The following is a 27,901-nucleotide window of genomic DNA, read 5'->3' as shown; positions in this document are numbered from 1 at the left end:
TCCTTTCCCTTTTCTTATTTACACATAACACCTGATGCCATAAATGAGAGAAAAATGGCTGTGAAATCTGTGGGCCTGGCCAAAGAGACTAAGCAGAGAATGACAAACAGTGGGATAAGCCAGTTTTGCTTGGTTTTGTAGATCTTTTAACTTCTGTCATAAATGAAATACATAGCAGAACAGCATAATAGTGGATAAGAGCATGATCTTGGAGATGGAAGCCTTTTACTACTAGCCTTGTGATTTAATGTAATTAATCTCTTGCATGAGTCTTTTATCTTTTAGTGTTACAAGTATTGTATGAAGTAATAAGTGTACAGCACTTTTAACAGTACCAGGTACACTGCTACCACAGTCAGTAAATAGTGTGTAGTGTTGCTACTGTTGTTGTTGTTGTTGTTGTTATTAATATTATAGACTTTTCGGGAATAAGGTATTTAAAAAGTTCCAATTAGGTGTATGTACTTACACTTATATGCATGAAAGACATTAAGGAAAATACAAATTATTTAAGTCATTGAAGAATTTCATTACCTCTGATTTTATTCCAAACTAATGTAAATACTGACATTTGCATTTTCCTTCTGAAATGTCTATTAACACTTTGAATATAGTGTTACACAGCTGATTCTGTAGTCTTTCCTTTTATCATGTCAATATAGTCATAGTCATTTTCAAACATTACTTACATATAAAAATTTCATAGTATGGAGGTAAACAGGATATAATTAACTAGTGAGACATTTATATAGCAGCTTGTAAAAGTGGCATTTATATTGTTGAAAATTAAATGTAAAAGTAAATTAATAAAATAATAGAATTTTTATTTAAAGTAAGTTATAGTTTTCATAGTCGCGATTTTATTGTTTAACCTAAATTTGCCTTGAACTCTCATTCTCACTGCCTTATGTTAGTATGTGCTACCCCAAAGGCAGAAGTGTACAGACTTTTGTCTGGAAGAACTTGCTGGTTTAATGCCCCCTGGGGACTCAGAGAATCATCAAATTATGATAATTTTTCAAATCAATGGAAATGGTTTTAAATTGATATCTGACATTAAGCACTTTTTTGAGAATTCTGTGTTTTGTAAGCCAGTGTTTTAAACGCAGTAATCCTATACAATTATAGGTTTTAAATATCACTTAGGGTTTTTTCTTCTTATATTTACACCCCTGTGCAGGAATACTCACAAACATACATACTTCCCATTTTCATTTTAAACTTCTGTGGTGTAAATCAGAGAGACTTGATACACTGACAGGGTCCTTGTCTTTGATCACTAGTAGTTTAGCACTGTCCTCTGTATATCTTTTTGTGAAGTAATACTGATCACTACAATTACATAGAATAAATTAAGTGAAAAATAATTATTAGCCAAGAGCTGGTGGATGTTTCATAGCTGATTGTTCATAATCATTTGGTATGGAATAGAATATTTATTAGGCTTCTTATTTAAAGACAGGGTATACATTTAATAGAAGTAGAACTCAGTGTATTACTAACAAATAAAGCTTTTTGTGCTTCACGTATGAAAGGTAATCCTTTCATACTAGATTCAGTGATTAAAAATGATTATTAGAATTCTGATAGGAGATATTCTGACTTAATTAAAATTTATAAATTTACATAGGATACAGCATTTTAAAGTTAGTGGGCTTATGTTTATTGATGTTAAAATTCATGGTAGGGCCAAACAAAATATGAGAACATTTGTGTAGCATTCTGTTTAGGGCTTTGTTGTTTACTTTTAAAATACTAATAGTACCTTGGTAAATGTGCACTAAGTATATTGTCCACTCTAAAGGCAAACAGTTATCAAACATCTGTAGCTTTCTCCCCACCACTCCCTAAATGGTATTTAATTGGTGATGCAAATATTTGTCATCTACCAAATTAAAAACCAAAGATTTGTAAACTTGGCACTATGAGAAAGAAATAAGTGCTATAAAATGATTAAAATGTTTTCTTATGTACACCTGCGCTCAGAAAATACATGTTTCCCATATGTTGCTGGTTGGCAGATATACATCTTAGAAATACATGGAACGAAATGACTGCCTGGCACCCTGTTTTCCTCCTTTGTAAGGGCAGCACACCATCGCTGTGCTGTTTCATTGCTACTTGCATTTCAGCAGGAGGAACATGACTGTGTTGACAGACATAGGAACATGACTGTGTTGACAGACATACTTGAAGTCAGGTATAGCTGAAGATAATAGAACACCCCAGAGTGTAATATTTATTCTAAAGTCATTGAAATACGGGCTTGACTCTTAATACCAATGAGGAAACAATTTATCTATTTTGATACCTTTAATAAATCATTTTATAAAAACTTGAGCCTGAGACACATTAATTTTTCACATTTATCACATCATGTCAAAATAATTTTCCCAGTGTCGATGAGTATTAATAAAAGAAATTAAAATAATTATAAATTATTTTGAATGAGAATTGCATTGTTCAAACACCTGAATGCTATAAATGAGTTTATGGAATAATGTAACTAAATCTTATTGCGTGTAGTATAAAGTTTTAGAACTCTAGCGTCAGGTCAGAAAATTTATTCTTTGCACAATTACAAAGTTCCCTTAAAATCAATAGTACTGTCTTATTTACATTTAGTTATATGGTGAAATCAAAAGTAAGTCTAGGAATCTTTTACTGTCTTCATTTCTGAACTTAAGATTTATATAGAAAATCTATGCAGATACATTGTATTGGTCCCTAGTGTAAGACTTGAACCATTTATGTATGCATGCTTCTTATTGCATGTTGATAGAGAGAATCTCCTCATACAGTTATTTAAATAGACTCTGTTGGTATACCTTTTTGTCATAATTTGTAATTGTATGAATTAGCTTATTCAGAAATTAAAAAAATAGCTTTGAATTCCTTTATGTGATGAGTTGAACTAAAACTTGTCCTATGTATGTAATCAAGTTTTTAACTATACATGCTTTAAGCAATATTTACAGATTCCACATTTGAACAAAAATAGTCTTCTAGTGTAGTTTGCGGTGCCGATACCTGCCTGCCTTTTCCTTTGCTGCGTTGACACAGGCGTTGTGCTTATTTTGTTGTAAATGATTCCAGTATTTTATCAGTTCACTAGGCTGGAACTGATGAGAGGTAATTAGGTGGCTGTATTTACAGCTTGAATAAGAAACTCGCCAGTGATTGAACACGAACTCATTGGGAGGGGGCACTGGATCAACTCTCAACTTGGCAAGACAGATCCCTACATATACATCTTCCAAGTGCAAACGACGGATACCTAAAGAAACCTTAAATATCTTTTCTGCCAGATCCCCAGAAAAAACATAACCAGTTCCTGAGCAGAAGACAGGGTAACGCTCACTTGGGTACAGGTCTGGTGGCATGTACCACTTGCTGTCTTTGTTTCTGTTAGGTGCATAGCCTCTCATTAGATACCCAGTAAAATAGTTATGTCTAGGAGGCAGGTCTGGCTTTAGTAACTTGTGTATTAAGTATTCTGTGTTGACAAACATATCACTGTCCGTTTTCATAACATATGGAGTATGTGGACAGTATGTTGCAACCCAGTTCATACCCATTAGTGTTTTAATGGTCAGATTATAGTATGTATCTAAGTATTCCTGCTGAATTATATCATGATACTGTATGCTTTCTTCTTGGATTGCATGTTGAAGATAGCCATTTAGCTTAATACTTATGCCCAACAAGAAAATCCTTGTGATTTGGATGCCAGGTGCTAAAGTTTCGTTGCCCCAAGTTTGCCGTATAGCTCTTCTTGCTTCTATTTGTCCAGGCTCTGCAGCTATTAGTAGGATTAAAAATGGACTTTTCTCTTGGCATTTTTCAGGCTCATTGATGATATATTTGAAATGGTAAGAGTTTGGATGTCCAGTACCCTTTTCATTATAAATGCTTCCGTTGGCGCTGAGAGTGTTCTCTAGTCCTGTAACTCCTTGTGGTGATAGCTCTGTGTTGTTGGAGTTAGTTGCTGTCTGAGGCCGCAAAGTCTGAGGAACTACTTCTTTCCAGATGTTCCGAAGGGAGCTTTGATTCGTCTCAGTTTTTGTAGAACGAAATCCTCGGAAAGTGTATGTCACAGGATTTTCTTTGAATCCTGGTCTACCTGGTAACCAGTCATGATGATTGAAAAACAAAAACATAGCAAAAAGAAACACTAGAGAAAGTACACCCATAAGGTGAGTCCGGAACAGAGACCTTTTAGCATTCCAGCTCATTTTTGCAAAGCAGCAGTGTCTTCTCCTCCACTGAAGCATGTTGTAAATATCCAGTAATAGTAGCAGATGTATGTGGCCAAAAACACTGTTGTTGCTTCCTGAATCAATACTGTTCTTGACTCATCATTTTCTGGTTCAGTTACATGTCCCTCGACGTCATTCTATAAAGATATGAAGCATAATGGTTTACAAAATGCAAAATGTTGCAAATTGCCTTAAAAAGGCAGCTAGTAAAAGAACCCTTTTAAGCTGAGGAAAAAGAGGATCAGGCAGTATAAAGTCACTGACAAGATTATGTCTTTAAAAGTAGTGCAATGAACACTCGGAAGGTAAGTGACAGATTAATTTTATTTTACTCACTTGGTGATCTTGGTAGCTCTGCTCGTCTGCTCCTTTGACCTACAGTGTTTTAATGTTGTGTCATGTAGACAGGAAGAATGCTTTTAGATTTCTGACAAAGGCTCTGTAGAGGGCCTTCAGAACAGATGGAGCACTTACTGACATTAATTAAAATTGATTCGACAGACCATGGCAGTATGGTACACAGTCAGTGGCCTTTTTTGGAAAATGGACATGTATTGGTTTTGGGACAGACGGTGTGAGTTTAATTGTGGCAGAGTTCGGTTAGTTACAGTACACTGCTAGGCATGTTTCCAGTGGACCCCCTGTTTTGAAAAGTCAGTGAGAAGATACACCTGTCAAAATTAATTTTTAGGGTCCAGTGATTTTAGTGTGAGATTTTTAGACAGCAATAAATGATTAACATTTTACACTACTTTACTAATTTTAACCATCCACGTTAAATAGGATGTATTCAGGATATCAGTTTTATTGGCGAAGGGTATGCATTTTGCAGTTTTTCTGGACTTCTTGAAAAATATAGGCAATAGCTCCTACTATTGTGATCTGCTTTAAATTCTACTTTCCACAAAAAAAACATTTTAAAATATTCTTGAATTATACTTTTTTGCATAATCTTCAACAACAGAAATTGTTTAAAAATTTAAGTCCTTATAGTAGCATAACACTGACAGTCCTAGATTTTTCCGAAGTTTTAAGTGGCTCAAAAGAAATTAGTAATGCCTCTTTGTCAAAACTGGCTGTTTTGCAAGGGGCTTTTCACCATAGAATAAACCTTATTTGTATTTGCAATCCCTCCCCCCTTTTCCTATTCATAGGTGTTTCTAGATGAAGAAGTTGGGGTTGGGAGGGTCATAGAAGTCATTTGAATTCCAATAGATGGTATTCTGAGAAATAGAGACACGCATCTAGTTTTGATTTTTTTTTCAGTTCTTAAAAAAAAAAAAAGCCAAAGTAGAAGTCATTTATATAGTCATTGATTTTGAGAATGTTATTATTAAATTCTTTTGATCAAGAAGTGATTTTTCTATTATTCAGTGAAATAATTTCTTTAAAAAAGGAAGTCAACTTATTTCAAATTTTATGTGTAAATGCTTGTGCTTATTTATCTTACGATAATGATCTACTTATGATAGCAGTTTGGCTTAACATCGACACGAATGCATTTGAAAAGTAATAGAATTTACAAGTAAGTTCTCAAAAAATTGAGTGATTGTAGCATAAAATTTACACACCTTTCAGTTACTGCTTGAAAGTCTTAGGTGACTATGAATGAAGTACTATTCTAGTAACAACCACTAGGAGGAGCAAGTAGGTGGGAATTTGAACAGATTTCTAATGTGTAACAGGCACTAAGCTTTGATCTTGTTTCTGAAAATGAATGGTGCTTTTAGTGATTAGGCTATATCTCAAACCTAAAAAAGTATTTAATATCTCTCTCTCTCTCTCTCTCTCTCTCTCTCTCTCTCTCTCTCTCTCTCTCTCTCTCCTCTCTCTCTCTCTCTCTCTCTCTCACACACACACACACACACAAGTAGTAGTTTTTAAACAATCTAGTTTGCTCTTAGTTTTATTTACATGAATTTAAATCTTACAGTATGATATAAAGATCAAAGCTATTACATTCTTTGCAACATGGTTTCTATATGACATGAGTTCGAAATTACAGAGCTTCACGACCTGATTTAGAAATGATTTTTCTTGTCTGCACTTATAACTAGATGGCATTCTATTTAAAGCAGAAAACTATTTTAAAGAGTGCATATGAAAATTACATTACGTGGTAGATACTAATGACATACCCTCACCTCATAATGAGGCTAGTGGGTTTTACAGGGTTATGTATGTAAATTTTCAAAAGAAGTTACTTTGGAAAGTTCATTTGATCTGTATCAAGTATTACAAATACAAACATCAATTTTGTGTTGATATAACAGTACTTAGAAAGAACATGGCTGAAGTCAAGTCATTCAGATACTTTAAAAGTGCAAACTTTGTTAAAGGAAAACAGTTCAAAATGAATTAAATTCAAGGTCAGATATTTAATGAATGGATAGAAGGGCTTAAAGGAATGAAGTATTGAAGTACGATACATTGTTTACAAGAAAAGAAGTATCCCTGAAGTGATACTCCGAAGTGTTTTAATATTACAGAAATATTACAAATTTTAATCTATATAAGATAAAAACCACACTTAAATTATTATAATTAAAACAAAAGAGATCTATTTTTAAAAAATCGACTTTAAAGACATGGCAAAATTAACTTAGTTTTGTGCTTATTTTCAAGAACTAATATTCAACAATTTAATTATAATTTAGTGTATATTCATAAGTGGCTCTATTACGATTTTATAAGATGGTGGTACATATTAATTTAAGTTTTACGAGAATCATGTGTTTGTAAGCATTAATGTAGGAGGGCTTGGAATCCCTGTACAAATAGACCTATTTGATAAATTCCCATTGATAAATGAAACTCTCATACTCAGATTTAAATTCTTCTTTTTAAAGTTTCCAGGATAGAAATCTGTCTCTCTTTGTGTCTCTGTCTGTCTGTCTATCTATCTATCTGTCTGTCTGCCTGTCTGTCTCTATCTCTGTGTGTGTGTGTGTGTGTGTGTTTAAAAAGAAAGTAAAATTGCTGTAACTATTTCTCCTTTTGTTAGATGATAAAATTATTCACAGGTTAATGCCTGTTGAATATTAGTTCTTGAAAATAAAGACAAAACTAATGAGTTAAAATTTTGCCCTATCTTTTAATAGATTTTCTTTTTTAAAAAATAGATCTTTTCTGTTTTATTTATAATTTAAGTGTGTTTTTATATCTTATAGATTGAAATTTGTAAGGGTGTTACTAATAAATGTTTCCTCCTGTAGAGTTTCTGTCCTTTGATTTTTAAAAGTTGATATAAATATATTAGTTGTTTTTTAAAGCAGTCCCAGATTTAAATGAAGGTTTGATAAGAAAAACTTGTATACTTTTGCTTTGAAATGTTTAGTTTTTAAAGCTTCTTAATTTCTAATCTAGATACCAAGAGAGACTGGATTTTTAAAACCATGTTTGATTTAATTTAGTTTCTGATTTTAATCTTTATCAGAATAATGATACTTAGTTATGATTGGGAATTGATTTGATACACAACAAGGTCTAATACAGTCATTTAATCTTAATTTTATGACACAGTGCTTTTATAGATTTACAGTTTTTTGCTTTTTGTGATTGTTAATAGCATAGTAAGTTTTATGAAAGTGAGAGGAAGAATCAAAATACATAAAAGGTTTATAAAATTTTAGGAATATCTTTGAGTTCTTCAGCCCTGAGTTATTCCTCTAAAATTGATTGTCCCCAGAATAGTTTATTTCTGTCCTACAGACACATGGAGAGGCAGTAGGCAGGTCATTATTACATGTAAATAAAGGCTAGAAACCAACTATTGATATTATTTGACCTTATTTTGACCATTATTAATGGGTATTTCATATTCAACTATTTTATGCTAGATTTTTAATTTCACTTTTCTAATTACTTCCATAAATAGTCTTACATTTGATTATTTAGAATCACTCTGTCTGTTATTTAAAGGCTCCCTGTTTCACAAATGTATCTAGAGCAACTATTGATAATCTCTTTGTTTAATGTTGTATTCATTGATACTGTAATAAGATGTGATTGACTACTGTGGTGGTGTTATGCTTGGCATAAACTCACTAACGTTTTAATCTGATGGCTAATGTTGTAACTTGTAGTATCTTCTTGTAGCCCAGTAACACTTAAAATCTGCCGATGTCCTCCTGAATTCTGTTTGCTGTCTCTATCTGAAGAGATAGATATTAGAAGATATTACTATGAACTGTTAAGATTTTGTTTTGAAGGGATCTTTCCAAAAAGATCTCAAGATATTAAGATCATATTTTATGGTACTTAATATAATTTTACTCCACTGTCTCTAGATAACCATTATGAAGAATGTGCTTTAATTTATTAGATAAGGAATCAATTTGACCTAATTTGCTTAAGAATTGCTTTTTTTTAAAGGTCTAGAGAGCTCTTTTTTTTTTTCCTTTTTCGTTTAATTTCTCAGAGAACCTTTTCAGTAAATCTAGTTACTATTTGATTTTCCTCTTAATGTTACAGTGCTGCTGAATTACTCCCAGCTACATATTTAATTGAATAAAGCAATGTCAGCTTGTTTAGTAGAAAAGGCAAATTTAAAATCATGTATTTAGAAACCTATCATAGTTTCAAGGGCAGTGAACTGTATGAACTTGTTTATCAAGTGTATTAGTGCCTGTAGGGTTATGAAATTAAAACACATTTAATGAGCATCGTACACAAGACAGCAACATACCTTTCTTTCTTGGTCAGACCACTTAGATGGAGGAGATTATGTCTACTGAAAATACTTTTGGCACACCATCACTTCAGCAGAAACGATGCTATCGAACATGCGCACATCCCCCAACAGTCTGCCTCCTGTGATTGCTTTTCACAGTATCCAAAGTGTCCATCTGTCAGGGTGTCTTCAAGTTACCCTGCTTGTTCATATGTCTGTATCCAGTCTTCAGAGATTTTTCCTTTCTTTCATTTTCTCTTTCATTAAACAAAAGAGCTGTAGTTGTCTGTTGTATTTGGTGCACAGTTGACTCTTTCCGACAGTTGATGCATTGAAGTCTTTACATCTGCTGTATTCCCGGCTGGACAATGCAGTGCTGTATTCTCTCCTCAGTATCCATATTTCTAGTAATAGCGCTGAGCTGCAATGTAAAGCAGCAGAGCTGGGTTTAGTGTTTCAGTTGTATTGGGAGGAAAAAAAGGTTTTGCCTCTCTCCGTCGTGGTTGCCTGGCAGCTGCAGGAAGGATTTTTTGAGCAGTTTTCCTGGGGTTTTGGTCTGTAATGTGAAATGCACGGTTCTTCTGTGCTGCACAGGCAGGCAGCAGTTTAAATGTGGGCTTGACAGATGCTGTCTCTGACAGAGCAGAATTTAACGTCACTGCTTGGCTGAGTCCCACGTGATTGTTTGCGTTCATTTTGACTAAGAACCCAAGGTAGGGAAAAGCTTAGAAATCTTCCTTCTATGTGATACATTATATTTATTCAGAACAAATACAAGTATTAAGATGAAATGGAGGTTATGTTTTTTTTAAATCTTTATTTGAACTTATACACAGGCTTTTTAAGTATTTTCTGTATTGATGGTGGCTTTTATGTTTCTTACAAGCTTTTGTAGAACAGAAGTAATAAAAGCCTATACGTGTAAGTTGGTGTAAATTAACTCTTTCAGTGCAGTCCTGCTCTTCAAGCTTTTGTCTAATTTTTCTGATTTTCTAGTTTAGTTAAAACTCATTCATTATCTATTGTCTGTTACTTAGTTTTCCTCCCCTGTTTTCTACAGCTTACCTAAGTCAGGTGCCTTGGATTACTTAATATTGTGATACTGCCCACGTCTTTGCTCTGTACAGTTTTTATTGTTCTTGAAAGTAGTAAAGTTAATTTTAAATCACTATCTTGTTATCAACATTAAAGTTTTCTCATGTAAAATTATGTGTATCACAGAATTAAAAATGATAAAGTAGGTATAACAAACATATATAGATTTTCTTGATGATTGGTAAGTAGTTCTATAGAATTGATTACATTTTGACTAAAACCTTAGGTAGAGACAGCCTTGGAACATTTGCTTGTGTATATACTTGTATGTCTTGCAGATGTGTGTTTAAGTATAGTGATGAGCTTGAGTTCATTGCTTCTAATAAAGTTTGATACTTTAAGAAGTGGTTTAGTAAAATGCCATCAAACAGGTTTTTTAAGCATTAGAGACTGAAATCGTTCTCTGGTATACTTACCTACGTGACTGGGCACTTGGGCTTTTTTTTTTTTTTTTTCTCTTAAGAGAGCACTGGGGCAGGTATTTTTATACTTGTTTTTATGGCCATAACTAACATTTCCCCTCTGATATTCTAGAGACAGTAACTATATAGTTTTAGAGTTTATGGTATATATTTTAGGGATACAGACTCCATCCATTTTCACAGACCATGATATATTATTTCAGATGAATAAAAATCATATTTCCTCTAATAGTTATTCAATTACTTGTCTTCATGTGCTGCTTACGTGGTTTAGGTGTATTCTATGACTGTCCTAGTTTGTGTCTTACACCCCCTAGAAATGATAGAAGAGTAAGAAAGAAGGAAGAAAGAGAACTATGAGGAGAAATTTAATCTTAGAACTTTGAAGTAGAAGTGACCTTTTTAATATCAGTGATTCCTAATATTGGAGCTTAACTGAGGTTAGAGGTCTTTACAATTATTCCAAATTGTTTATCCCAAATTAGGTTGAGTGATAAGTACCTGAGTTGGTTGTAAATGATATTTCTTTATGATAGAGTAATAATAGCTATTTTATAGATGAGGAACTGGTACCCAGAGTTCTGCAATAATTAACCTAAACACAATTGCTGATGGGAAAGAGGGTTAGTTCAGAATTTCGGAATAGTATTATTTAAAATTTTAAGATCTGAATTCCTATAATTTATTCTTAAACATTATACTACATGCAAATATTGACATAGTACCCCAGGAATCATTAATGGAATTCTGAAGGTATTTTGACTTTTTTCATTAAATGTTAACATCACACTGCTATATGCTAACATGTACATTAAGGCACAGCTTATTAATTATTGGTGATATGTGGATTTCTGAATACATTTTTCATTTTTCTAGGGAAGGAAAAAATAACTATTCTGCATTATTTTTAATATATTTTAAGTCTATCTTTTGATGAAACTGAGAGCAGAAGAATGCTAATAAGTTCTCTGCTTCCGACCTACATCCCTCACAATAGGTTTCTTTAATGTTTATTAATAGCTGTACAGGTAGTTATACAGTGAGACATTTTATACAATGTGTAGTAGTCATCTTAGAACAACTGGCATATTATACATCACCTCTGAGATGGCCTTTTTTTTGGTACTGAATTGGGTTTATTATGGATCTCAATTACTAAGGGCTTTATGGATAACTCAATTATGATTCCTGTCTATGTTGGGTTCAAGCATGAATTCCCCACCTGTGAGCTTTTTTTTTTTTATCCTACTGCTTGCTATGGAGCAAGTGTTTATATGACAAGAAGATTTCTAATATTGGTCACCAGGTATAGTGTGTGTCAGACATAGTATTCATATACACAGTAAGCAAGAATTTAAATCAAATTATAATTGATATCTGTACTGTTTTCTTAAAATTTAAGATATTATATGAAAGCTTATGATATAGAAAAATAGTAGCAACGAGATAAACTTTTCTTTAGTGATGTTTCCTAAGGACTTCAGGTTTCCATGCAAGAGAAATGGTAAAAATATATTATGTTACAACCTTGTAAAATTGTTTTTAGTCTAGTTTCTTTTAAATCTGAATTCTGTGGTTAAACTAACTCCATAAATGTGGCAGATTTCTTTGTCAAATTCTGCAAACTGACAGTTGTCTTGCTAGGTTTTATACTTAAAAGTGGTGAACAAGTATTGCTTACATAAGTTTGCTTTTATTTTTTATAAAACATGACTGAGGGGGGGAAAAGGTATTCATTACTTTGGACATTTTGACCCAAGCTACCCAACTGGTTTATATTGTTGTTGTTTGTTTATTCTTTTTGTTTTAGAGTTTTCCTAGACATGTCTATAGTTAACCCTTAAAGTATTGAAATTAGTAGAAGGGGTTTATAATGCTCCTTAATTTCTCATTTCTCCTAAACACACAAAAAGTGTTGCTTATTCATGGAGTTACTGGTTCTGAGTGGTTTGCATGATATGAAATAACAGTAACTTTGGGAATCATTTGTTTATTGTTAGGTGTATCGTTCCATCATGTATCTTTGATTTTAAAAAGATTGACAATAAATGGGGGTAGAACACTTCAAACCCTGAGCTATTGCAGTTGAAGGGAGCTATAAATCCAGTCTGGCCTGCATTGGTCTCCTATCTGTTTGTGTTTTGGTGTGGCTCCTATATTTGATTGTTACAGCTCATGTAAAGAATTACTTTTTCATTTCAGTACTATTTTCTTAAACAGGTCTGATTTTCATCATGTTTATTTGAAAATTACTATTTGACATAGTTTTCTAGGGACTAGATATTAATCACCACTAATTTCTTAGCTCCAGCTAACTAGCATCAGTTGTCCCAATAGTCCCTTCTATATTCTGGACTCTTAAGGCCAATGCTACATGGCCAGAGCTGCCTCTGCTGCTTGCTGCAGCTGGAAAATAGACTGCCTTGTTCTATTACATTATCACCAGTTTTCTGTTTTCCAAGTCCTTCACTGTCTAAGCTTGGTTGTCCTGGAACCTGCTCTGTAGATTGACCTTGAAGTCACAGATCTGCATGACTTTGTCACGTGGATGCTGGGATTAAATATGTGTACTATCACACCTGCACCTTAGCTTTTCTCTACTTGAACTTGGTCTGTACCAGACTGGCCTTGAACTCAGAGGTCTGGTTGCCTCTGCTTCCTGGGATTAAAGGCATGTACTACTGTGCCTGAACCTAAGCCTTTCATGGCCACTATTCCCCAAGATCTGGATCAAAGCTTGTGTCTTCCTTTTATGGAGTGTAGTTCATTCCAGATTAAAAGTTCAAATGAGAGCAATAACAAGATAATAATAATGCCTAGATATAACTATTTATTGTTCAATGGCAAATTCATAAACAGCCAATTTAGCTAGGTGAGATTTTATCCCAAAGTCACCACACTCTTAATCTGTTTACCTCCTTGAACATAGGATTCAGCACCATTCTACTTTGTGGGGTAGGGGTGCGGGGGGCACAGTGCCCCTTTATTCTTTGAACCATACATTTTGTACTTTTATTTTTGAGGCTTGCTCATTTTCACCAAAAGGCTCTTCATAAAAGCAAACTTTAGTAACCACATAACAGAATTTATGCCAGGCTGTTTTGAGACTACCTTTGTCAAAGCAATTAATCTAAATCTCTTCATCTTTAACCTCAGACAGACTCCTTAGACAATGGGGAAAAACAACCACATTCTTCACCAAAATATCATAAGAACCAGTCTCTTGGCCATGTATAAAATTTTTCCATTTTCCTTTGAATCCTTTGGAACCAGGCTTTTATAGTTCAAATAACCCTCAACAACAAATTCTTCTATATTCCTGCTGCTTTCCTAATCCAAAGGCCCCAAATCCATATTCTTCCAAACAAAAGCGTGATCAGGCCTAACACAGCAATACCCTACTCCTGGTTCCAATTTCTGTCTTAGTTAGTGTTTCATTGCTATGAGGAGACACTATGACCATGGTACTCTTATAAAGATAACATTGAATTGGGACTGGCTTACAGTTCAGAGGTTCAGTCCATTATCCTGGCAGGAGCATGGCAGTGGCCAGGCAGGCAGACATGGCAATGGAGGAGCTGAGAGTTCTACCTCTTGTTCCAAAGGCAGCTAGAAGACACACCTCCTAATAGTGTCACTCCCTGAGCCAAGCATATTCAAACCACCACAGGGTTATTACATCTTTTTAACTTGAGATTATGTGTTACCCATTTTGGCATTTTTAGAGGAAAAAGGTTAGGGTTGACTTTAAAATACATTAGGATATGTCTAATGTCTACATGGCCTTAAGCTTGATCCCCAGCCCTTCATTGAATATAGGCTTCAAATTTACAAAAGTCAAGTAATACCATTTTTGAAAATACTATTTTTTTAGCAATTAAACAAATCATTAAAAGTATTACTCCCTTTAGAAGTTGTTTATTGGTAACACTGTTCATTTCACTAGTATACCTTCTTTTAAAATAAAATAAAAAATAAGGAGGGCTTTTGTTTGCTTGTTTGTTTTGCCTCATAGTTTTAGGGTCTATTTTGTCAAGATAGACTGCCACCTCCAGCAGCTCTGGCTATGACACTGATAAATTTTTTAGGGGTAGGGACTTTTTCAGATCGAATTTCATATGTTGCTCAGAATGGCCTACAACTCAACTACACGCAACAGCCTTCCTGTCTTAGCCTCTTATTAAATATTTTATTTAATTTTATTTTTTAAACTTAAAGGCCTTGGCCAAATGGGAAAATAACTCAATGGGAGAGCTTTATGAGATCTTTTTAAAGTGTTTTATTGTTATTTAAATGAACTTTGATGTGATTTCATACATCACTTTTTATCTTTTAAAGGAAGGTGCATCTGCCCGTAAGACTCAAACTCCTGCAGCCCAGCCTGTACCTAGACCAGGTAAAAAAATATATAACTTTGATTTTTTTTTTTTGTTAGATAGTCATGTTTTTGATGTATAGTAATCAGAAGAAAACATTGTTTTGCTTAAAATACACCAAAAGGCCATTTCTCTTCCTTGCTGATTTTAGTCATCAGCATTCCGTAAGCAAGCCTTAAACTGTGGTGATATGTACAAAATGCTTATTAAAGTTTGGCCAGCATCGTTAACCTTTTTATTCATAGCAAAAAAACATAAAGAAGTTAAAATGTATAGTTTTACAGAATCTTTAAAATCTATATTTTCAATGTTCTTTACTGGACTATATTTTGCTCAGTTTGAGATAAAAACTTGATTACTTATTTGTTTACGTCACAAAATATCTGGCAGAAGCAACTTATAGAAGGAAGGATTTATTTTCATTCAGAATTTAAAGGTACATCAAGGGAAGTTACTGAGGCAGGAGCTTGAGGAAGCCGATTGCATCCGTGGTCAGAAGCAGAGGGAGAGTAATAGTTAAGCTTCGTTAGCTCTCTCCTGTTCACGTAGTAAGGGATCCTAGCACCCGAAGTAATGCCACCTACATTCAAGATGACTCTCTCCCTGGATTAATGTGATTTAGATAATCTGTCACAGACATTTCCAACGGCTAATCTAATCTAGACAGTCTCAGACATGACTGGAAGCTTGTGTCTTAGGTGATTCTAGGTCCTGTCAAGTTGATAGTCAAGATCATAGAAATCATAAGAGATAAAATCATAAGAAATAAGCTATGTGACTCTATAACAGTAACATAGAAACTTACACCATGAAGGACATTTTGTGTAATTGAGTAATTTGATGTAGTAGAAGAGTTAAAGTATATTTTTATGATATTTTTGTTTTTCGTTAAGGTTTGTTTCAAAGGCTATATGTATTTATTTAACAGTTCTTTGTTCTATGTTCATGATCTTCTATGCCAAATTGGATTATTTTCCCTATAGAAGTTTAGCATGGCTGCTGAGCATGTAGACGATCTCTATCACTTCTAAAAATGGTTGCTAGGCAAGGTTACTATTGAAGTGTTTTAGAGTTTGTCTGTTCTTCTTGTTACCTAAAAATCAATTTTTGTTCATTCATGTAAACACTAATGGTATATATTTCTACTGCTTCTATGTAATCATGGCCAGAATTGGATAAGCTAAAGAGCACTTTCCTAGGAAGAAGCAAAGAAGAATAAATAGGAGTGACAGATGATGATGGGTTCAGAGAGCAGTGTCCCGGATGGTAGCTGCATTAGAGAGGAGTTATACACATTTTTACAGTGGAAGGATATGAAGTTGTGTTTGTCAGTCTAATGAAGAACATATAAGAGATATAGAAATGACAAGGTAAAACAAAAAAATCACCTTAAGGAGTTTCTTCATTTTATATTCTGTGAATTAATATGAACTTATTTTGTAGTTTCTTGAAATCAGTATGCAACACAAAGGCCGTAGGAGGAAGTTATTGATTTACTCAGAGGGGTGTGTGTGTGTGTGTGTAGAAATGGACCTTAAGGGGTGTTGGTATTTGAATGTGAAATATCTCAATAGTTTCATGTGCCTGAATACTTACTTCCCAACCTAGTGATGCTATTTGGGAAAGTTGGGAAAGCTTCACGAGTGTTGGAAAGGCACTGGGGATGGCCTGGAGGCTTTCTATCCTGGCTCCACATTGTGTTTACCTCCTGCTTCCTCCTCCTCCATGCCTCCCTTTCCTGCTGTCATGGCTGTCCTGCAGTGATGGGCTGTGTTTCTTTGGAACTGTAAACCAAAGTAGACCCCTTTTCCCTTAGGCTGTCTTTGTCAATTTTTATGTTTGTGAGCTTGTGTGTATGTACACTGTGCATTCCACAGAGCACATACACAAGTTAGAGGACAGTTTAGGGGAGTTGTTTCTCTTTGTACTCTGAGTTCTGCTCATTGTACTTAGGTTGTTAGGTTTGGTAGCAGGCACCTTTTTCTGATGAGCCATCTTGCCCATCAGTCTTTGTCCAGGGTAGATTGTCAGAAAAAAGGTTAGTTATGAAAAGAAGAGGGTTTTCACAATCCAATGTGAAGTATCGGGTTCTGAAATTTCTAACTCTTAGTCTCTTACCCTGCTTTTTCATGTGTCTTACCCAAGTCCACTGAAGTTTTACCTAATAGAAGAAATTGTCTAAACTAAGCGTCTTATAATGTCTTAGATATGCCCCCGCCCTCCTGCCCTCCCTCCCTTCCTTCCAGAGTCACGGTATTTATTTTTGTGAATACTTTGGTTCTATGTAAATGCTTGTTACATGGCATTTCCCAGTATGGAGGGGTATTGTTTAATATTTGACATGTTCATTTGCTGTGTTTGGTTGGAGGCCAGCTCTGGCAGTGTGTTCAGCAATCCAAGGAGGAAAAGGTGGGTTTGGCAACTATGTATGTAAAGCAGGCACACACTAATACACTTGAGGGATGAACTACCATGGCACCAGCAACTTGATTTTTTTTCTCCCACAGCTTTTATCCCCCCAGCAAAATCTTTCAAGCACTATAAAAATTACAATTATATTCCATTTTTCTTTAAGTAAATGATTACAATGAGTATAACTTTAAACACAACAACAAAAACAAACAAACATGTTCCCCAACACCCTTACATGATTAAACGTTTTACATTTTACAGGCAAAAATCAAATTAATCCTAAGAACCACTATATTCTTGTCTAAGCAAAGTATAAGTAAGCAAGGTATTTTTAGGCAGTTCTCTTACTGGCAGGCTGAAATTTGCAGTTACAAAGAAAGGATCAATCATTTTATTATTTATCTTAAAAGGTAATCTTATAAAAAAATTCTAAAAGTATCACAAATCTAAACTTTTATATATATAAAAAGCAATCAGTCATTTCCACTTTAAATTGAGAATGTGTACCTACATATTACCATTTTTTTTATTAAATCATATCAGGAAGTCAAGGGCAAGAATGGGTACAAGAAATTAATCATGGCTTTGCCCCCATCCTAGCTTTAGCAAGAGAGACATGCTAGCTAGTATTAGTTGGGCTGCCACTGTTCTTGTTCCCTAACCTCAGAAATCTATCACTCAACTATCAAGAGTGTGCCTTTCTGTACTTTAAGTTGTTCCCCGAGATTTTCTACATCAAAGCCACAAAAGCAACCTAACTTTACTAACAACCTACATTTCTAAATTCTTTCTAAGGGTGGTAGTTAATTCATTAATCCGCTCCAGCAGCAATGCTGGAAAAAGATTAATCATTATTATTACTGTAAGTGCCAATGCTACAGCCCAGTAAGGGGCTAGAAACTTTCTTAGAGTTGTCACACAACTCAGATTATGAGGGACGTAGTGGCTGGGAGGGCAACAAGCAGACTGAAACTCGTAACAACATGACATCCTTCTTCCCTCTCGGGGTGCACATCTGTCATGGTTGTGCTAAATGGTGGAACTCACTCCCCATGAGTTCCAAAGCTGCTTACTTTTCCTCATGCACGGCTTCATATCTCCTCTCAGATCGCTGAACACACTGCCAGAACTGGCCTTCGACAGTTTTTCAAACCTGGAACAGGGGAAAGGGGGACCTGGGAATACACAGAATACACCTGACAGTGTAATATGTAATACATGGGGGCAGTGTAGAATTGTATTATTCTTTAAGTAGAGTTCTCAGCATATGGAAATGTGGAATGAACCACTTAGGTTAGGTCTCCACTTAGATTAGGGACCTGAAGGAAGGAATTCCATTTACAAACAGTTAAATTTATTTTTTAACTTACTTTTGTCAAATATGAGTAATATTGTACCAGACAAATCCCTAGATATATAAAGCAATCCTTAGGTATATAAAACATTTAACTAAAAAAATTTCAGGTCTTAAGGAAATTTTGGAAAGTAGCTAGTTAATAGTGAGTGGTTGTGTTTTCTAGCTTATCTAGAAATACAAGTCTTGAATAAGTCACAACCCCACTGTCATCTCATTTTTATAGAGTAAAGAACTTACCTTTCTCTTGCTTTTTAAATGCATCACTGTCCATATTCAGCTTTTCTAGATTAAATTATTATTATTATTATTATTATTATTATTATTATTATTATTATTATTTTTGAGATAGGGTCTTAACTGTGCAGCTGGAAAAGCTCACCTGGTATACCAGACTGTTCTTGATCTCACAGAGACTCACCTTCCTCTACTTTCTGACACTTGGGATTAAAGATATATGCCACTGTGCTCAGCCTTCTAGCTTTAAACAAATTCCTTCCTTCCTTCCTTCCTTCCTTCCTTCCTTCCTTCCTTCCTTCCTTCCTTCCTTTCTTCTTTCTTCTCCTTTCTTCTTTCTTTCTTCTTCTTTCTTCTTTCTTCTTCCTTCTTTCTTCTTCTTCTTTCTTCTTCTTCTTCCTGAAGCTGAGGACCGAACCCAGGGCCTTGCACTTGCTAGGCAAGCGCTCTACCACTGAGCTAAATCCCTAACCCCTAGCTTTAAATTTCTTATAATTAGAATTCTTATGTAAATGGCCTATAGCTCTAGTGTGTCTCATATACTCCTGAGAAGGTTATGCTTGTCTATTTCATTCAAAAGTTTCACAGTATGCTGGATGGAAGACTTCTATAAGTCCTCCAGTTTAAAATGTGTATGCTGAACTGAGCTGTGGTGACATAATACCTTTAATCCCAGCACTTGGTAGACATAGGCCAACAGATCTTTGTGAGTTCGAGGATAGCCAGGGCTACACAGAGAACCCCTGTCTTGCACCCCTCCCCTCCCCATGAAATATGTGTGGTGATGATTTTCAGATTTTTATCTTCAGTTAGACTTTTTTTTCTAGCTTTGCGACTTGATACTAAAAATAGTAGCTTTCACTTCTACATGAAAATAAGTTATGGGCATCTTAAAACAAAGTAAACAATTTTTCCTCCCTCCCCCCCCAAAAAAAACCAAACCAAGATCTCTCTCTTTATACTTAATAAGTGGCACCAATATTAACTGTTTTTTAATGCCCTCAAATGTAGTAGGCATTCTTCATATCTCCTACTTTTCCTAGCTTCTCGGTCAGTTCTGTCAAATGACATATTTTGTATCCCTCCTTCACCTGTTTCACATCTTGCTGTCTACCATAACTTTAAAGACCCACCAATTTCCTTAAATTAGAGCATCTTACATTGTAGTCAGCAGACCACATTGTATGAGTCTAACTTTCTGTTCCTTCTCTGTCCTCCCAAAGATAAATGGTAGAAACTGTCACAGGCATCCAAATATATATAAAGAATATGATTCAATTTAATGAATTTAATAGTAATTATTTAAACCCTTGTCTACTTAACCTTAGATTGGAGTAAAACAATAAGGAAAAAAAAAGCTCTCATTTAAATCACACATAAACCGAGGACTTTCATACTAGTTTTAACCAAGCTTTCTTTAGTCCCTCCTTTCCTGAAGCTCACTACGTATGCCAGACAGACTGCAAAAAACCAGATATGCCTGCCTCTGTCCCTACCCACTGCTGGGATTAAAGGCATATACTATAACATTTCCCCCAAGAAGTTCTTTTAATCCCTATCTAAATTTCCTATATATATTTTTTTCTTTTTTTCAAAAGGATCTTGCCACTTCTGCCGTAAAGGTTATTGGGCTTTTACTTGGGGGAAAAGAGTCAAACATTTCAATATCCTTTGCAAATCAAAAGATGTTATCTATGTCAGATTAGTATGTTATTCAAATGGTTGCCAACACAAGTCTATAGTCCCTGCTAGTGAAAAATGGGAAGATCAGGTGAACCCAAAAGTTAAATTCTAGTGGGATTCAATCCACTAGTTGAAAGCTCTGTGAGAACAGATCTCACTGCTGTTTAATGACTATGTAAAATGTCATACTGAGTAATACTTTTAAAATTAGGAGTCCAAACATTTTTAACCAAGCAAACGAGGGATAATAATGTTTCCTTTGGTTTCTGTTGGCTGGCATATTGCTCATATGATCGTATTTGCTGTAGTAGTAGTAGTAGTAGTAGTAGTAGTAGAAGTAGTAGTGGCGGTGGCGGCAGCAGCAGCGGCAGCAGCAGCAGCAGCGGCAGCAGCAGCAGCAGCAGGGCTCAGTAAATGACATAAATATATGCTAGGTCTGTCTGAGGACTTGGAGTACATCATTACTTTTAAATTTTGTAGAACGTAGAATTATCTCTGTTCTGCAATTGAGGAAACAGACTAGGCGAAGTGAGTCACATTACCAGTTTAATTTATTTAGGCAGTAGCGAATATGGATTATGAGTTAAATCATGAGATCAGACCCTTACTATTATTGATCACTTTGCTATTTTTTATTTATTTAAATATATATTAGTATATATTTATTGCAGAGTAGTTTCATACTAATATTTTTGTTCCAGTATATCAAGTGCCTTGATCATTTGAGCTTATCAAATCCATTGACCATATATTATTCTCTACCTATTTTCTCCTGCTTCCCCTTAGCAAATTTCTTATGGTGTATATAGGCATATATTGACATGTGTTTATAAAAAATATCTAGGCTCTATATCTGACAGCTAGCTTATTTTCTTTTGTGTATATATATATATATTATATATGTATGTGGGTTATAAATTTGGAGATCAGAAGTTTTTCATGTCTTTATTAATGTCTCTTCTACTTTGTTTTGAAGCTGTCTTTCATCAAAGCTGGAATGTATAGATTAGGCTAGATTGGCTGGCCAGTGAGCTCCAGTGACTTACCTGTCTTTTAAGCCCCCTTCCCTCCACCCCTGCCAAACTGATAATTTATGTAGGTTCTTGGTATTCAAATACAGGTTTTTGTGTTTGCACCACAGACACTTTACTCACTGGACCTTCTTCCAACTCATGCTTGTTTGTCTATATAGTTAAATTCTTTGTTATGTATATATACTATATTTTTTGTATCAGTTTGTCTTTTAATGTGTACCTAGCAGTGATGTATAGCAGGATCTTGTATATCTGTTTTTAGTCTTTATAATGACTATTTTAAATTACATTTTGGCATCGGTGTGTAAGTGTTCTTTTCCCCCCTCAAATCCTTGCCAATATTTGTTACAGTTTTCTTTTTTCCTTCTTTCTTTTTTTAATATTGTACTGAGAGGGATAGGAACAGAATGAGGGAGCGAGAGCCCCAGTGTGCCATGGCAAATGCCTTTATCTACGGTGTGATTTCCCTGGCTCTGTTATTTTCTTAATGTTCTCACATAGGTGATAGAAAATTGCAATGTTGTTTTTATTTAAATTTCCCTAATGGCTAAGGATATTGAACTTTTTCATTTGTTCATTACTTGTTATTTGTACTAAGACCTTTGAGATGTGTCTTCTTCATTCCATATACCCATTTTATTGATTAGATTTTTTTGTGTGTATTTAGTTTCTCAAGCTCTTTATAGATTCAAGATATTAATCCTTTGTCCAGTGTGCAATTGACAGTTTTCTGAGAACTGTCATTGAATTTGATTTTTATCTCTTACTACACTATTCAGTAGTTTAATTCTGTTACACAAAGATAACAAAGTTTTAGAGTTGCTAAACCACATTTCCAGGTGGAACAACTGTTATCATGTAGGTATAATTTTTAGATAGTTTGTTTTGCATCTGTTTTTAGAGACCTCACTCACTTAGTTTACTTGTGTTAACATCTTATTTGGGTGCCTCTCTTCTCCCAGGCTCTCATGTAGCCGTATTATGTTTAGGTCCCATTACCACATTCTTCAGTTTATCCTGAGGTCTTTCTATTCTCCTAAAAGATTTGTTTGTTTGTTTGTTTGTTTGTTGTTTTTCCCTGACAGGGGGTAGATAGTTTGAGAAAGTGTTTTTCTGTAGCTTTAACTGTCCTAGAACTATCTCTCTAGACCTGGCTGGCCTCCAACTCGCAGAGATCCATCTACCTCTGCCTCCTGAGTGCTGGGAATAAAGTCTTGCACGGCCACCGCCCAGCTATTGATTTGTTTAACTGTTCGTATTTACTCTTTTTTTCCCTTATGACGTTCCAAGGTCCTGAGAAGTGTTCAGTTTTTGTGTTCTTTATCATGATATCATGTTGAATAAATTTTAAAATTAAACCAACTACATTCCATGTGACATATAAAAAGTATTTCAAAAGATGTTATATTAATAGTAAAGCTGAAGGTAAAGCACTATTCTTCTCTTAAAGCCATATGCTAACAATAATGCAATCAGAAATATTTGTGTTTCATAGTGCAACCATAATTACTACTGAGGTCATTTCTACACTGTATAGATTAGATTGTCAGATATAGTTGACTCACTGCCCTTAAGGGTCTTTTTGTGACCCAACCTCATTTGAAAAATTTAAAGAGAGAAAACAATGTAGAAACTATTTCCAATCTTAATCCGCAATAATGTCTTTTCTTTCCTTGGTTTCTCTCTCCTGAATCTACTATGGTAGATGTTCTTTCAGTACCCTGGTTTTCCACTTATAATAACAGTTAATCAATGTAATATAACACTGTCTTGTTTACCAGATCCAGACATGGATGAACATACTATATAGCACTGTTTATTATTTGTTTCTTGTAACATCAACTTAATATTTGCAAAAAGCAGAGGCAAAAAAATGTAAGGTGTTTTTGTTTCACCAGTAGACATACGAATATCGGCAATGTTTAGGTTTCCTTTGTAAGTTGGAAATAATTTTTTATAACAATTGTAATTTTCTGTTTTTTTTTTTCTCTCTAGTGTCTCAAGCAAGACCTCCCCCAAATCAGAAGAAAGGTATGATTGTGCCTTTGATTTACTTTAAGCAGTAAATGTGGATGAATTAGGTTATAAAACCAGTGGTAACATGCTTGTGTATCATGTGTATCTGTTTACTATTTTTGCTTGGCAGGAAATAAACCATTCATTAAATATTTTTGCCATTATTATTATTTTAAAATAATTTAGTATAAAAGAATTAAGGTAACATTTAAAATTACTTTAATAAGAAAGTAATGTCAGTAAAAATGATGATGTTTTTTGTTTTTAACCTTAATTTTTTTACTTACAGGGTCTCGAACACCCATCATTATTATTCCTGCAGCTACCACTTCTTTAATAACCATGCTTAATGCAAAAGACCTTCTACAGGATCTGAAGTAAGTTATTATAGGTCTGTTTGTCTATCTGTCTGCCATACTTTTCTCTTTGCCCCTTTGGGGGTTGAACAACACTTTCCCTAGAGCTCCCTCAAACCACTAGGAAATACAGATATTTACATTGTGATTCATAACAGTAGCAAAATTGCAGTTATAAAGTAGCAATGAAAATGATTTTAAGGTTGAAGGTCGCCATAACAGGAGGAATTGTACTAAAGGGTTGCAGCATTAGGTAGGTTGAAAACAACTGCTTTAGAGATACAAACTTTTAGATGAAGCCCTAAGGATGATACTCTTAGTTTTTAAAAGCAATTGCTATATTTTGATTTTATCTGGAGACCTTGAGGAACTTCTAAGACAAATTCTGGTCCTTTCTATATACCTCCCAACCAGGAGGATGCATCCCTATTAGAGAGTGGGGCATTGGCATTTGATATAAGCAGAACTAAAAGCTTAAAAAGCACAAATGAAACGTATTTCCTATTTTATTCACAGGTGTTTAGCCTTTTGAAAAATTCAGTAGCCGCTTCTCATTTCCTTTTTAGAATGACTGTGTACACATTTATGCTACATTTGGTTTAATGAACACATGCATCATGTTAATGCATATAGAGTAAATCTCAATTTTTCCAACCCACTTCAGTCTTATAATTTAAATAGTTGGTGATATAATTTTATTAGTATTTTTCTTTCTATTAGTGAATGTGATTAAGTGTTTTACTTAGTTATTGTAAGTTGCTTATTTTGGGTTTTTAAAAGTACAGACCAAACTTGACCTTCTGTGTAAGCCGTACTGATCTGGAACTCCTTTGTTTCCCACTGCTGATATTACAGAAGGAAAAAAAGTAATTGATTTTAAATTGTTTTTATGACAATCCTCATTGATAAGGTTTAAAATGATCCCCAATTAAGTGATTTCAGAATGCTAATAAGTTAATGAGGATCAGCATGGCAAAAGATAGGTTTTTCTGAGTTTTTTTTCTTCCTGCCTTATTGTTAAAATGGATATATATTTTATATATTCCTGCTGGGTCCTGCATGACTGTGTAACACAGTTCCTGCTCCTGGAACATCACCAGGCTGTTGATCCCCATGTGAGCTGATGGTTGCTGATCTTCTTTCTTTTCTGTTTTACTTTCAATCGTTCTTTTCTGGTGAATATGCTCCCCTCATTACTCAGAGCTAATCACTCTGTAATCAATGAAACAGATGTTGTTCTCAGGAATGAGCAATGGAGGTGGTCATGAAACTGTGGAAGAAGAGGAACAGATCTTCCGCTTGGCTCTTAGGCCATGGAAAAGAATCTAGATGACAACATAACCATGGAGGCCATAAAAGCTTACATGGTCCTTTGTAGAAATTACTAATTGCAAGGTTTGGCCTTGAATTAATATGAAGAGATGTAGGTACCCTCCAGCGACTGCTGCATTAACTAGCCAGGGTAGACGTTGGGACATCAAGGATAAAGAATTAAAATGGTCTCAAGAAGAAAAGGCATGGATAGGCAAAGACGGAAGAGTCTATTAAACAAAAACAAGAAAATGCTAGGTGGGTTTATCTCATAAAAGGTTTTTAATATGATCTAGAAACAAATAGCATTAGATGGAGAGTATGTGAATAGCCATGGAATTGCTAGGGTAGGCAACAAAGATTAGAGTATTAAAAGATGATGTATAAGTATATAAAAAGTTAGTTCTTCGTCCTCCTCACTAGTTGAAGGAACGGAGATGACAATGCCTAGAGAGATATGGAAGAGAGGTAGCTGCTTTACTTGCATAGATTTTAAAACCTTGTAAGAAATTATTTTAACCTTAGTAGTCTGTCACATTTCTGTTCTTTTTTTTTTTTTTTTTTTTTTTTTTTTTGGTTCTTTTTTTTTTTCGGAGCTGGGGACCGAACCCAGGGCCTTGCGCTTCCTAGGTAAGCGCTCTACCACTGAGCTAAATCCCCAGCACATTTCTGTTCTTAAATGAAAAGTTCCTAAAGACTGTTGTCTGCTGTACTGGGAAACTGCAAGAGCTGTGCCCAGATACCTGTGAAGAGCAGCTGTGTAAAAGCTCTGAGGAAACGTGCTTTTGCTTTCTGTTTAGTTTCTGTTTTAAGGAAGCAGGGTTGGAACTATTGATCCAGGATTCTTAGAATTTGTGTAAATTTAAGAATTTCTGGGCCTGGGGATTTAGCTCAGTGGCAGAGCGCTTGCCTAGGAAGCGCAAGGCCCTGGGTTCGGTCCCCAGCTCCGAAAAAAAAGAACCAAAAAAAAAAAAAAAAAAAAAGAATTTCTAAGAAATGATTAACAAAGGTCAAAACCTTGATGGCAGTGTAGCTTTAGTAAATAAAATCAGGCTCTCTGGTCAGAAGAAAGAAGGAAAAATGAGAAGGAAAAAGAATGAGAAGAAGAAGGAAAAAGAAAGAAGGAAGAATGATGACAAATCTTAGGCAAAGAGAGAGCACTTTAAGTGACAGCCTGCACCTACTACTGACTGAGTCATTATCAGTCAGCACTGATATCAGTGCCACTCCCATCACCCACTTTTCTCATAACCCTCCTCACCCTGAGGCTGGGCCTTGGCACATTCCATAAAACATGGCTAAGAGACACGGAACTTTAGGACATTTTTTTCTTTCACAGTGTTTCATATATAAGAACTCAAAATATCGTGTTTGAGATGATTAAGAGGAGTGCTGTAATCACTGACTGGAAACCAGTTTATAGTTTTGTTCTTTATTATTAAATGGAAATTGCACATGATATAATTGCATTGGGTACCTGGTAATTATATATACAAAATATTTTATTTAGCACGTAGAGTAAAGGATTTTATTATGAATTTTCATATGAATATGTCATTATTCTGTTTTGACCAAGTGTCTTAGTCAGGATTCTCTAGAGTCATAGAACTTATGGGTAGTCTCTATATAGTAAGAGAATTGGTTGATGACTTACAGTCTGTAGTCCAATTTTCCAATTTTTCCAACGATGATCAGCAGCAGCTGTGAATGGAAGTCCAAGGATCTAGCAGTGGCTCTGTCCCACGAGGTAGGCAAGCAGGCAGGCAGACAAAAAAGAGAGACTCTTCTTTCTTCCAATGTCCTTATGTAAGTCTCCAGCAGAGGTGTGTCCCAGATTAAAGGTGTGTACTACCACACCTGGGTCTGGGACTTGGCTTGTCCCAGGTGGCCTTGAACTTGGAGATCTCTTTGCCTTAGTTTCCTGGGATTCATAGCCACTTTGCCTCAAGATCAGGATCAAAGGTGAGCCTTCAAATTCTGGATTGTAGTTCATTCCAGATATAGTCAAGTTGACAACCAGGAATAGCCACTACACCAAGTATGGTTAATTATTAAACCACCACATATGCGGTGCACATACATATGTGTTGGCAAACATATGCACACAAATCTTTAAATTTTTCTTTAAAAACAGATTATTTAAAAATTAAAAACAACACCCAAAAGATTTCTCCAAATGAGAATGTACAATCAAAATTAGATAAATGTAGGAAGGGGAATACTGAAAAATGTCAGGAGTTTTAAACGTATAGGAAGGAATTAAAATACAGAAAAACCACTTTCCTGTGGTTTATGCTGTTGTAAAACCTGTATTATTGCAATGTCTGCTAAATCTGTCTTTACTTGAGTAGCTTACCTTCTTTGTGTAACAGGGTCCTCTTTTAGCCATACTTAACTTAGCTTTATGATCTGTGTGCTGGGCCAGTTTGAAAGTCCTCAAAGCGTACTCTCAGGGTTTGCTAGTACTCTACACGGAGGATGCCTCCTAAATGGGTTGGAGTAGTGGGAAGCAACCAGAGTACTGAGCTCTGTATAGGCAGATTCTGAGTCCTCGTTCTAGAATTCTTAAGTATTAGCTCATTTGGGGGAGGGGTGTACTTCTGAGATCCTGGGCTATGTTGCAGTGAAGGCTAGATAGGTAGGTAATACCAGAGGTTGATCTGCCTGCTGCTCT

General features: G+C 35.0%; 2 protein-coding genes across 4 annotated transcripts in view; one reads left to right on the top strand and one right to left on the bottom strand.

Annotated features, from left to right (window-relative positions):
• The window catches only part of Cdc73 (cell division cycle 73), a 92,423-nt gene that overhangs the window by 50,678 nt on the left and 13,844 nt on the right, over positions 1 to 27,901 (top strand). Inside the window, 3 exon segments of the mRNA NM_001024769.1 lie at positions 14,787 to 14,844; positions 23,540 to 23,575; positions 23,850 to 23,937. Of these exon segments, the coding sequence (NP_001019940.1) occupies positions 14,787 to 14,844; positions 23,540 to 23,575; positions 23,850 to 23,937 (182 nt within the window).
• B3galt2 (Beta-1,3-galactosyltransferase 2) lies at positions 529 to 27,229 on the bottom strand. Of its 3 annotated transcripts, XM_087581664.1 has the most exons (3): positions 26,882 to 27,040; positions 8,947 to 9,352; positions 2,295 to 4,396 (listed from the first exon to the last, which is right to left on the bottom strand). In XM_087581664.1, the coding sequence occupies exon 3, from the start codon at positions 4,272 to 4,274 to the stop codon at positions 3,006 to 3,008; it is 1,269 nt and encodes a 422-aa protein (XP_087437790.1). In that variant the 5' UTR covers positions 4,275 to 4,396; positions 8,947 to 9,352; positions 26,882 to 27,040; the 3' UTR covers positions 2,295 to 3,005. The 3 variants fall into 3 exon arrangements, with proteins under 3 accessions (NP_001102962.1, XP_087437790.1, XP_087437791.1); NM_001109492.1 differs by lacking the exon at positions 26,882 to 27,040 and having other exon boundaries at positions 529 to 4,396; positions 8,947 to 9,541; XM_087581665.1 differs by lacking the exon at positions 8,947 to 9,352 and having other exon boundaries at positions 26,882 to 27,229.

Source organism: Rattus norvegicus, chromosome 13, assembly GCF_021556685.1.
Source record: "Rattus norvegicus strain SHRSP/BbbUtx chromosome 13, alternate assembly SHRSP_T2T, whole genome shotgun sequence".
Taxonomy (NCBI): Eukaryota; Metazoa; Chordata; class Mammalia; order Rodentia; family Muridae; genus Rattus; species Rattus norvegicus.
Note: the sequence above shows the minus strand (reverse complement) of the source record. Positions and strands in the feature narration are given on the sequence as shown.

Coding starts and splice junctions, on each gene's coding strand:
- B3galt2 (XM_087581665.1), bottom strand. CDS start 4,274: ATGCTTCAGTGGAGGAGAAGACACTGCTGCTTTGCAAAAATGAGCTGG.